The following is a 12361-nucleotide window of genomic DNA, read 5'->3' as shown; positions in this document are numbered from 1 at the left end:
AAAGTATAAAGTAAAATGGAAAACCTGTTTATTGAGGTACATGCACAGATACATGGAATATAGCAAAAACATCTGCATCAGCATTTTGTAAAGCCTAATAATAAATTAATTTCACATTTTTAATTATTTTTTCCTTTAATAAATCTGTATATAAAAGCTTCCAGCGCCATCCAATGTAGTCCCAAGGGACAAGCAAAAAGAGTGAAACTTATAAAAATGCAATAGAGACTTCAGCCTCTCTCTCTGTTTTGCTAGAAAAAAAAAATATAAAAAAACCCCCATCCATGTCAGTTCTGAGCTCTACCACTAGGTGTCAGTCTTGAGCTCTGTCTCTGATTTTTCGGGTGTCTCAGAAGGGCCTGTCTTCTTCTTGGCCTGGCACCAAGCTTCGGTTAAGGTTAACAGGTGAATCTTTACGGATGTGCAAGAAGCTCGACGGAGGCCGGACTGTTTTGCTGGTAGTAAGAAATTGGTAAAGAGAAATACAAAAAGGTAGACAGAAATGGATTTAGGTGCTAAACCTTAGTGGCCAATTCTAAAATGTTCTAACTGAAGCACTGCCAAGGCGTAGAAGGGTGCAAGAAGAGAAAATCAGCTCAGGAGGAAGGCTGGCAAAAGCTGGTGCTGCATGACAGGCGTGAACAGAAATTTGGGAGTACCTGTCTTTAGCAACTGAAAGCAAAAAGTGCAGAGGATTTCAGTCCGTGCCGTCTGAAAAGGCACATGGGCAACTAATAAGAGTGTCACCAGAAAGGCTGCAGGTCAGAATTTCCTAAATATGACTTTGGAGGGTGGTGTGGGGTGTTGACCGTGCCCATTACGGTACCCATTTTTTTCTAATTCAATGGAAATTCCCATTATAGGAAACAAGGGACTACAAGTTTGTACTCAATAACTAGATCATGATGTATAGGTCATCTTCAGAGGCGTGGAGAAGTAGCAGAGTCAGTAAAACAGACGGAAGTCACATGCAAGAAAAGAAGACGGCAGCAGCTGAGGCGCAGAGCGAATGCAGACCGGTAAATGTCTTACCAATTGAAGTAAATGTGTCACTAAAGAGAGTCTCCACATTACACAGCAGGAATTCCACCAGAACCGATTGTACTCGGACCTCCCGGAACGCGTCAGCCCCTGGTGTCCCTACGGACTCCATATCCCGGGACCTGAAGAGCAAGAGAAATAATATCTCAAATTTAAAGCCTACTTTGTGAAGCCCGCACAGTGCTACATTCCCCATCATGGTCTGTAACCTTCGGGAGGAGGATGCTGGGTTATGGCAGACTCACCGGAGGAGGTTAGGAGCCCAGATAATGGCGAGGTTTCGTGCGTGCATGCCGGTGCGGTCGCTGTGTGCGCTGAGACGCGACAGATGCTTCATCAGGTACTCAAGGGTCCTGTGGGGATACAAATATACAAATTAGGGCATTATATCAGGAGCCGCACAGTTAACCCATCACTGTCCAATATGGCGACTACCTGTAGTGCGGAGGGGGAAGCTGCTGGATGAGGTCGTGGACACGAATGAGCTTCTCTTCTTCGGCGGTGGCGGACATCGCTTCCTAATGGAGGCAGCAAAGCGCAACGTATGAGCGGAGCACACAATGTAATATTCAGTGCAGCGCAATGTAGTAATGAGGGGACGGACAATACAATGTAACCGGGACCCCCCATTATCATTACAGGGTCCACTCACAGTGAAGGGATGATACAGCCGGTACGTCAGCAGTGGGTTCGGGAGCTCACGGAAGTAAAGTTTACACAAAGAACTGACACAGTGTACGTCCTGCAGATATGTGTCCCGAGACAAGTCCGGGACCCGCTCACTATCAAACTCATGTCTGGAGAGAGACCGGGAAAGTATCAGCAGCCATAGTCACATAACAGCACACACTGTACATAGGGGCGGTATTATAGCAGTTATATTCTTGTACATAGGGGCAGTATTATAGTAGTTATATTCTTGTACATAGGAGCAGTATTATAGTAGTTATATTCTTGTACATAGGGGCAGTATTATAGTAGTTATATTCTTGTACATAGGAGCAGTATTATAGTAGTTATATTCTTGTACATAGGAGCAGTATTATAGTAGTTATATTCTTGTACATAGGAGCAGTATTATAGCAGTTATATTCTTGTACATAGGGGGCAGTATTATAGTAGTTATATTCTTGTACATAGGGGCAGTATTATAGTAGTTATATTCTTGTACATAGGGGGCAGTATTATAGTAGTTATATTCTTGTACATAGGGGCAGTATTATAGTAGTTATATTCTTGTACATAGGAGCAGTATTATAGTAGTTATATTCTTGTACATAGGAGCAGTATTATAGCAGTTATATTCTTGTACATAGGGGGCAGTATTATAGTAGTTATATTCTTGTACATAGGGGCAGTATTATAGTAGTTATATTCTTGTACATAGGGGGCAGTATTATAGTAGTTATATTCTTGTATATAGGAGCAGTATTATAGTAGTTATATTCTTGTATATAGGAGCAGTATTATAGTAGTTATATTCTTGTACATAGGGGCAGTATTATAGTAGTTATATTCTTGTACATAGGAGCAGTATTATAGTAGTTATATTCTTGTACATAGGGGGCAGTATTATAGTAGTTATATTCTTGTACATAGGGGGCAGTATTATAGTAGTTATATTCTTGTATATAGGAGCAGTATTATAGTAGTTATATTCTTGTACATAGGGGCAGTATTATAGTAGTTATATTCTTGTACATAGGAGCAGTATTATAGTAGTTATATTCTTGTACATAGGGGCAGTATTATAGTAGTTATATTCTTGTACATAGGGGCAGTATTATAGTAGTTATATTCTTGTACATAGGGTCAGTATTATAGTAGTTATATTCTCGTACATAGGGGCAGTATTATAGTAGTTATATTCTTGTACATAGGAGCAGTATTATAGTAGTTATATTCTTGTACATAGGGGGCAGTATTATAGTAGTTATTTTGTTGTACATAGGGGCAGTATTATAGTAGTTATATTCTTGTATATAGGGGCAGTATTATAGTAGTTATATTCTTGTACATAGGGGCAGTATTATAGTAGTTATATTCTTGTATATAGAGGCAGTATTATAGTAGTTATATTCTTGTACATAGGAGCAGTATTATAGTAGTTATATTCTTGTACATAGGGGGCAGTATTATAGTAGTTATTTTGTTGTACATAGGGGCAGTATTATAGTAGTTATATTCTTGTACATAGGGGCAGTATTATAGTAGTTATATTCTTGTACATAGGAGCAGTATTATAGTAGTTATATTCTTGTATATAGGGGCAGTATTATAGTAGTTATATTCTTGTACATAGGAGCAGTATTATAGTAGTTATATTCTTGTATATAGGGGCAGTATTATAGTAGTTATATTCTTGTACATAGGGGGCAGTATTATAGTAGTTATTTTGTTGTACATAGGAGGCAGTATTATAGTAGTTATATTCTTGTACATAGGGGGCAGTATTATAGTAGTTATATTCTTGTACATAGGGGCAGTATTATAGTAGTTATATTCTTGTACATAGGGGCAGTATTATAGTAGTTATATTCTTGTATATAGAGGCAGTATTATAGTAGTTATATTCTTGTACATAGGGAGCAGTATTATAGTAGTTATATTCTTGTACATAGGGGGCAGTATTATAGTAGTTATATTCTTGTATATAGGGGCAGTATTATAGTAGTTATATTCTTGTACATAGGGGCAGTATTATAGTAGTTATATTCTTGTACATAGGAGCAGTATTATAGTAGTTATATTCTTGTACATAGGGGGCAGTATTATAGTAGTTATTTTGTTGTACATAGGGGCAGTATTATAGTAGTTATATTCTTGTACATAGGGGCAGTATTATTGTAGTTTGTATCCTGGTTTGTAGTCACCCGACAGGAGGAAACAGGACTGGGCGGATAGAGACCGATCACCGGATCCACACGACTCACCGGAGTTTCTGGATGTTGGAGGAGACGCCGGACAGACGATAAATCCCGTCCACGATTCCAAATTTCTCTATGAATTGAGCGCAGGAGACCAAGACTCTGGGGACTGCACAAAGGAAAAAAGAAGCAGATAAATGGACAAGGACTGGTAGAACCGGTACCGGTGCCGATTACAGTCCTTAACCCCTTCCCACCAGGACAGTTTGTGCTTTCATTTTTTTCTTTTCTTTTTCCAAGTGATATAATGTGTTTCCCGTAGACATCAATGTACGAAGGAAACAATTTGGACTTTGATGTTTTTTGTCGTTTCTCCATTTTTATTCATTTTTTCCGCTTTTTTTTTTCTTATTAGACCCTCTAGGGGACTTAAACCTGCGATTTCTTGCCGCTTCCTTGAAATTAATTGCAATTTTTCACAAGTGAGCGATCTCCCATGATGCCCAGTAACAGCTGTGCCAATATGGCCGACACACGAGTCTTCAGTAGGGCCTTCCCCATTGCGTAATATCATCAATAGGCACATCGCCATTCATCATGGAGGTTGGGGACAAGAAGGGACGCTGTTATGATTCAGGGACCGAGGAGGATCAAAAAATGCGGAAACCCAAAGAGTAACCAGAGTGGCTGGAACCTTAACGGACTGCAGACTTAATCCTGACACACAACTAGAAGTAGCCGTGGACGCCTCGACACAGCCGGAGAACTAAATATCCTTACAGATAGAAATAAGAAAAGCTAATCTGCCTCGGAGCAATCCCCAAAGATATAGTTAGCCCCCCACATGTAAAGACTATGGTGATATAGGAAAACACAATACACAGCTAGAAAACAGATTCAGCAAAGGTGAGACTCAAACTATCTTTGTAGGAAAGGATAGGAAAGAACACTATCTGCAGCCGTAAAAACCCTAATAAATACCAGCACTACTGATCTGGAAAAACCCTGAAACCACACGGCCTCTCCCCCACTATATCAGTACTCTGATGTTACTGGGATCCAAAAACACTAATATAGATGAGGGACTGAATTAATAACAAGCATGACAAAACAATACCTTGCAGAATCATGGAGCTAAGTATACAGACACTCCCAGCAGGGAATGATCTCATTCCGCCAAGAACTCCACACAGACAAAATAGGAAACAATCATTAGTATCAAAGCAGAAAAAACAACAAGAAAGTGGAAACAATGAGCAGACGTACAAGACCACATATCTGAGAGGAGTTCTGGAAGTGAGCAGAGCTGGTTACAGAATGTCCTTAACACACAAGAGACCATTGAGCACCGGCAAGTAACAGGAGAAAACTACTCAGTTATATAGTCCCAGTCTGACCCTGATTGCCAGTCCCCTACAGGTGTGTGGCTTTCATTCCACAAATCAACTGCACCGCCAGCACTGACCACAAGAGGGAGTGCCAAACTGGAAAATGTATTCACAACAGGATGCCTTAAAATCTGCTGCTGAGACTTGACAGCGGCAGCTAAGGCTAAGTTCACATTTCCGTTATTTTGCATCAGTCACAATCCGCCGCTCTGATAAACAACGCAATCCGCTTGGCGGATTCCGTTGTTTCACATAGACTTATTTGAGCGGCGGATTGTGACTGATGACGCTGTGTTGCATCCTCCGCCCGACTGATCAGTCGTAGAACGACTGACTGTCGGGCAGCAGGAACGCCGAGTGTAACGTTTTTTGAGCAGCGGAATCCTTAGGAGCGATCAGCTGATCACCCGGCGGCCGCCTTCTGTGAGCGATCAGCTGATCACCCGGCGGCCGGCTTCTGTGAGCGATCAGCTGATCACCCGGCGGCCGGCTGCTGCGAGCGATCAGCTGATCACCCGGCGGCCGGCTGCTGCGAGCGATCAGCTGATCACCCGGCGGCCGGCTGCTGTGAGACCGATCAGATGATCACCCGGCTGCTGTGAGAGCGATCAGATGATCACCCGGCGGCCGGCTGCTGTGAGACCGATCAGATGATCACCCGGCTGCTGTGAGAGCGATCAGATGACCACCCGGCGGCCGGCTGCTGTGAGAGCGATCAGATGATCACCCGGCGGCCGGCTGCTGTGAGAGCGATCAGATGATCACCCGGCGGCCGGCTGCTGTGAGAGCGATCAGATGATCACCCGGCGGCCGGCTGCTGTGAGAGCGATCAGATGATCACCCGGCGGCCGGCTGCTGTGAGAGCGATCAGGTGATCACCCGGCGGCCGGCTGCTGCGAGCGATCAGCTAATCACCCGGCGGCCGGCTGCTGCGAGTGATCAGCTGATCACCAGGCGGCCGGCTGCTGCGAGCGATCAGCTGATCACCCGGAGGCCGGCTGCTGCGAGCGATCAGATGATCACCCAGCGGCCGGCTAACGCGAGCGATCAGCTGATCTCCCGGCGGCCGGCTAACGAGAGCGATCAGCTGATCGTTCACAACAGCCGGCCGCCGGGAGATCAGCTGATCGCTCTCAAAAGCCGGCGGCGGCTATTGTGAACGATCAGCTGATTGTTCCCTGGCTCTCTTTCTACAACGGAATCTGCTAATTACAATTATTGACATCCGTTGTACAACGCATCAGTCACAAGCGTCAAGTAACGCATGTGACTGATGCATAACAACGGAAATGTGAACCTAGCCTTAGCATTTAAACATGAGCGACCAGAATGGAATAACAACAATGTGGGCAGCTGCCGGTTATAGATCGCTTTCCGCTCCTGTGCCGATGTGTCACGTGCATGTCAGGAAGGGGTTAAAAATTGCAAAGAGTGCAGTACCCTCATATATAAATCTGACGTGTTCGGCACTAATGACCTATAGGATGCCAGGTCTTACCTTCTTCCCCAGAATCCAGCAGGTGTTCCCCCAAGTCCGTCCCGAACACCCTCTCCCGGAGGATCCCGCGCTGTCGCAGGCGTTGCTTGCTTGGCCTGGAAGCCATAAAACTGCGCAGTAATCCCGCCAGCTTTCCATGGCGGCGACACACTGCAGAGCAGAGGAGAAGCAGTCATAAGGTGAACCAGAAGCGGTTGGCCGGAGAACCGGTGGGAAAAGAAAAAAAAATGATTGACAGATGGAGCGTGTGAAATGGCTTCATTGACGTGGGGTTGGATATCTCACCTGGTCGGGGGTAGTTGGAGCCATGCGGAGATGTGATGGACAACTTTATATCACCTTCTGTGAACAGACAGACAGGTAACAAAAAGGTACAAGACAGCGGAGCCAAAGCCGCACACACACAGAAGCCTGCGGAACGAGAGCGCTGGGGACCACAAGCAAGCGCACGGGAGAGACCTCACACACAGCGGAGACCGCGGCCATCAGGGACGAGGACGGACGCAAGGTGAGTAATGGGGTGCGCTCCATGGGCCGAGGCAATGCACGCTACGTTGGGGGCATCCGCAATCACTCCCGTTATTAGGGTATCCTCAGAATGACCTCACTTAAAGGAGCCGCTGAAAACGGAAATTGTCAGACATTGGGAGAAGGAAAACGAAAGACCCCCCTGGCATGGCAGGACTGATTATACAGGGATGTGTACTATGTGACTACACATGTCGCCGTGATTCTCCACCGCATGGAAATCGCAGTCACATGACACGGTGTAGTGGGATGGGGGGTGGATATGACTCTGACTAGTCCAAGTTCCCCGTTATATACAGAGACTGCAGATATCACTGAGCGGATACAACATTGAGCCACAAGGAGCCACAAATGGCGGCACACACAGCTCTGCAGAAAGCCTGCGGTGTATGAGGGGGATGATCACATCAATGGGCTCGGAGTAGAGACCCCCCCTAGGATGGCCGCACACAATAGTACCTGCAGCTGGAGACGGGTCCTTACTGTCTGTGATCAGCTGGACGCACTCGCTGGGGAAGAAGCCCACCTGTACAGGCAAGGAGAAGGCAATCTGGTGAGAAAAACCGCAGATCTGTTCATCTGGTTGTATGATCAGATTGTATCCGCAGCTCTGACAGCTCACCTGGAAGCTGTGCTTCCCCCTCCACCAGCTGGTGTCCTCCCGCGGGGGCATATCGATGACAGACACAATATCTCCGACCTGAAAAGGGTAGACAGGTAGTCACATGCCATCATGACCACCCACAGGATCAGCACATCCTGACATCCTCTGTGCTGCTGGGACCTGATCCTTCCTCTATATATCTCTGTGTCCTCCTATAAGATCAGCGCTCTCCTCTCCTGACATCCTCTGTGCTGCTGGGACCTGCTCCTTCCTCTATGTATCTCTATGACCTCCTATAAAATCATCGCTCTCCTCTCCTGAAATACTCTGTGCTGCAGGGACCTGCTCCTTCCTCTATGTATCTCTGTGACCTCCTTTAAGATCAGCGCTCTCCTCTCCTGAAATACTCTGTGCTGCTGGGACCTGCTCTTTCCTCTATGTATCTTTGTGACCCCCTATAAGATCATCGCTCTCCTCTCCTGAAATACTCTGTGCTGCTGGGTCCTGCTCCTTCCTCTATGTATCTCTATGACCTCCTATAAAATCATCGCTCTCCTCTCCTGAAATACTCTGTGCTGCTGGGACCTGCTCCTTCCTCTATGTATCTCTGTGTCCTCCTATAAGATCAGCGCTCTCCTCTCCTGAAATACTCTGTGCTGCTGGGACCTGCTCTTTCCTCTATGTATCTTTGTGACCTCCTATAAGATCAGCACTCTCCTCTCCTGAAATACTCTGTGCTGCTGGGACCTGCTCCTTCCTCTGTATCTCTGTGACCTCCTATAAGATCAGCGCTCTCCTCTCCTGAGACACTCTGTGCTGCTGGGACCTGCTCCTTCCTCTATGTATCTCTGTGTCCTCCTATAAGATCAGTGATCTCCTATCCTGAAATACTCTGTGCTGCTGGGACCTGTTCCTTCCGCTATGTATCACTGTGACCTCCTATAAGATTAGCGCTCTCCCCTCCTGAGACACTCTGTGCTGCTGTGGGACCTCGCTTTGTCCAATGTATAACTTCTAATCTGAGACTTAACAGAACTTAGTTTCTCACCTCAAAGGACAGTTCGTCTGGGGCTTGGGCGGTGTAGCGCTTAATCACATGAGCGGCAGCGATAGCGGGTACGTTGATTGACGCCTCTTCATTAATAAGAAGCCGATTACCGTGGTTGTCAATCTGGAAGACATCACCAAGAGATATATATAAAAAAGACCATCAAACTAGTCCTCCAAACCAGGACAGTAGGGTCCTCCCATGCGGAACCATAGAGTGGCCCTGCTATCTATTTTTGCAGAGGGTGTGAGGGTCCAGCATAGACCACAAAACATCTCCTGTGGGCCATGGTCTTACCTCCATCCAGTTGAGTATAGGACCACAGTTGATGTTACTGTCCACAATTCCAGAAAGAGCCTTCAAATACCTTGAAAGTAGTGGAGCCAGGAGCTGCGGACATCACGCATAAAAAGGACACAAAAATGAGTAAAATAAAACCAGACGACATGAAGAACACATCATGTGATACTCACCTGGCCCTGAGACGGAAGTTCACGACGAGGGGGTAGTTCAAGCAACTGAGAGAAACGTCGGTCAAAGATACAGCGGTGAAGGTTGGAGTCAAGGACCTGAAAATCTTCATAGCTCCGTATAACGGACCAGGTGCGGCTCTAAATATGGTGAATAAAGAAGGAATACACGGTCACAGACCGTAAGGAGGAAACTGAGATGGTGTGAAGGCCAGGGAGAAGATGGGATCATGTGGAAGACATGATAAGATGGTGGATTATCAAGACGGAAGAAGACTGGTGAGACAAGTAGAGGTGGACAGAACTATTCGAGATGGTGGAATGCTAAAGATTGTTTGTGGAAAAGACAATGAATAAGGTTGATAAGAACTAAGAAAGGTTAGACCCAGAGGACTCAACATTAGTATGAGATGGTGGAGGAAAATGATGACGGAAAGATGGTAGACCGAAAGGACAGAGATGAAGATGAGATGGTAAACCGAAAGGACAGAGATGAAGAGGAGATGGTAGACCGAAAGGACAGAGATGAAGATGAGATGGTAGACCGAAAGGACAGATATGAAGAGGAGATGGTAGACAGAAAGGACAAAGATGAAGATGAGATGGTAGACCGAAAGGACAGAGATGAAGATGAGATGGTAGACCGAAAGGACAGAGATGAAGATGAGATGGTAGACTGAAAGGACAGAGATGAAGATGAGATGGTAGACTGAAAGTACAGAGATGAAGAGGAGATGGTGGACTAAGACGATGAAGATGAGATTGGTAGACCAAGACGATGAAGAGGAGATGTTGGACCAAGACGATGAAGATGAGATTGGTGGACCAAGACGATGAAGATGAGATGGTGGACCAAGACGATGAAGATGAGATGGTGGACCAAGGCGATGAAGATGAGATGGTGGACCAAGACGATGAAGATGAGATGGTGGACCAAGACGATGAAGATGAGATGGTGGACCAAGCTGATGAAGATGAGATGGTGGACCAAGGCGATGAAGATGAGATGGTGGACCAAGACCATGAAGGTGAGATGGTGGACCAAGACCATGAAGGTGAGATGGTGGACCAAGACCATGAAGATGAGATGGTGGACCAAGACCATGAAGATGAGATGGTGGACCAAGACCATGAAGATGAGATGGTGGACCAAGACCATGAAGATGAGATGGTGGCCCAAGACGACAAATATGAAGAAAAGATGGAAGATCAGGAGGATAAGAAGCAAAGTGAGACGGTAGACTTAGATGACAAAAATACGGGCAAGATGGTAGATCTATAGGAAAAAATGGTGAGATTAAAGACCTAGATGATACGAAGCAGGATGAGAAGGGTGACATAATGGACAACTATGAGGTGAAGTCATAGACTGAAAAGACAGAAAAGAAGGCAATGTGAAAACCCTAAAAAGGGCTATGATCAAAGTATATGTAGACCCAGACAACAAGTATGAAGGAAAGATGATAGAAGGCAAGGAGCAGTGGGAGAGGGAAGACCTAAAGTACAACAATGAGATTCAGAAGAGAGGATCTACAGGACAATGATTAAAAAGTGAGGTACCAGACCTAGATGACAAGCATAAGGGTGAGATGGAAGAGCTTTAAGAAAATAATGAAGGCAAGATGAAAGACCTGTATTATCAAAAGCAGGATGAGAAGGTAAACCTTGAGGAAAAAGAAGACGAGAAGTGAGGTGGTAGATGGAGGATAACTATGAAGTGAGGTCATAGAATGAACAGTAAGTAGAAGGATAAGGTGGAGGTCTAGATGGTGGACCTGGAGGAAAAAAATAGGCTCATATGGTAAACCTAGCGAGATGATCGCGAGATGATACAAAGAACAATTATAAGGTGAGTTTGTAGACTGAAAGGTAAAAAAGAAAGGTGAGATGGAACACCTAGAGAGCAAAGATGAGGTTCAGATGGTGTATCATGAGGACAAAAATGAGACCTAGACTTAGAAGACAACTATGTGAGTGAGATGGACAACAGAGGACAAAAATGAAGCTGAGATGTTTTACATAGAGGGCAATGATAAAATGAGCTGATAGACTGAGAGGACAAGGAGAAGGATGACATGGCAGGCCTAGAGGACAATGATGACTACAAGATGGTAGATTGAGAAGGAAAATATGAAGGCGAGATGGCAGATGGAGAGGTTAATGATGCCAGTGTGATGGAAAATGTAGAGGACAAAGATGAGGATGAGACAAACCTGAAGGCGAGATAGACAAAGAAAGGTGGTGAACCTAAAACTCCTAAATGAGTGAAAGATGGTGGTCCTAGAGAACACACATTAGGAGGACATGGTCAGTCTAAAGGACAAAGATGAGGATGAAATTATATATCTATTAGACAAAGATGAAGGTGAGGTGGTAAACCAAAAAGTCATAAATGAGTGACAGATGGTGGGCCTAGAGGACACACATTAGGAGGACATGATCAATCTAAAAGGACAAAGATGAGGAGGAGACAAACATGAAGACGAGATGGAAGACCGAGTGGACAAAGATAAAGGGTGAGGTGGTAAACCTACAATCATATGAGTGAGAGATGGTGGGCCTAGAGGACACACATCAGGAGACAATGGTCAGTCTAAAGGACAAAGATGAGGATGAAATGATATACCTAGAATACAAAGATGAAGATGAGTTGGTCAACCTACAGGACAGAGATAAGGATGACAGTCATACTAAGGAATGTATCGAGAACAATATTGGTGGCAATGAAATAATGGACTCAAGAGAACAACGAGACATACTGAGGTGGTGGACTTGGCACCCGAATACGAGGGCGAGGACTTCAGATCTCACAGAGACATTTTAAGAAGATGAACCCAAAAGCCAAACAGGACAAGATCGGAAGATGCAGGTGAAGGTGACCGAGTACACGGAGTCTTCAGGACAAATCAAGGCCCTT

At 45.2% G+C, this 12361-nt stretch overlaps 1 protein-coding gene across 1 annotated transcript in view; it reads right to left on the bottom strand.

Annotated features, from left to right (window-relative positions):
- Positions 1 to 9845, bottom strand: part of ARHGAP33 (Rho GTPase activating protein 33) — a 31410-nt gene extending 21565 nt beyond the window's left edge. The window contains 13 exon segments of the mRNA XM_075328555.1: positions 1033 to 1163; positions 1287 to 1394; positions 1477 to 1559; positions 1694 to 1838; positions 3975 to 4077; positions 6795 to 6944; positions 7080 to 7136; positions 7782 to 7848; positions 7945 to 8022; positions 8975 to 9097; positions 9272 to 9364; positions 9448 to 9585; positions 9750 to 9845. Of these exon segments, the coding sequence (XP_075184670.1) occupies positions 1033 to 1163; positions 1287 to 1394; positions 1477 to 1559; positions 1694 to 1838; positions 3975 to 4077; positions 6795 to 6944; positions 7080 to 7136; positions 7782 to 7848; positions 7945 to 8022; positions 8975 to 9097; positions 9272 to 9364; positions 9448 to 9585; positions 9750 to 9845 (1372 nt within the window).
- Positions 9846 to 12361: the final 2516 nt, after the last annotated feature.

This window comes from Anomaloglossus baeobatrachus, chromosome 11 (genome assembly GCF_048569485.1).
Source record: "Anomaloglossus baeobatrachus isolate aAnoBae1 chromosome 11, aAnoBae1.hap1, whole genome shotgun sequence".
Lineage (NCBI taxonomy): Eukaryota > Metazoa > Chordata > Amphibia > Anura > Aromobatidae > Anomaloglossus > Anomaloglossus baeobatrachus.
The sequence above is the reverse complement of the archived record's forward strand: the minus strand, read 5'-3'. Positions and strand labels throughout refer to the sequence as shown.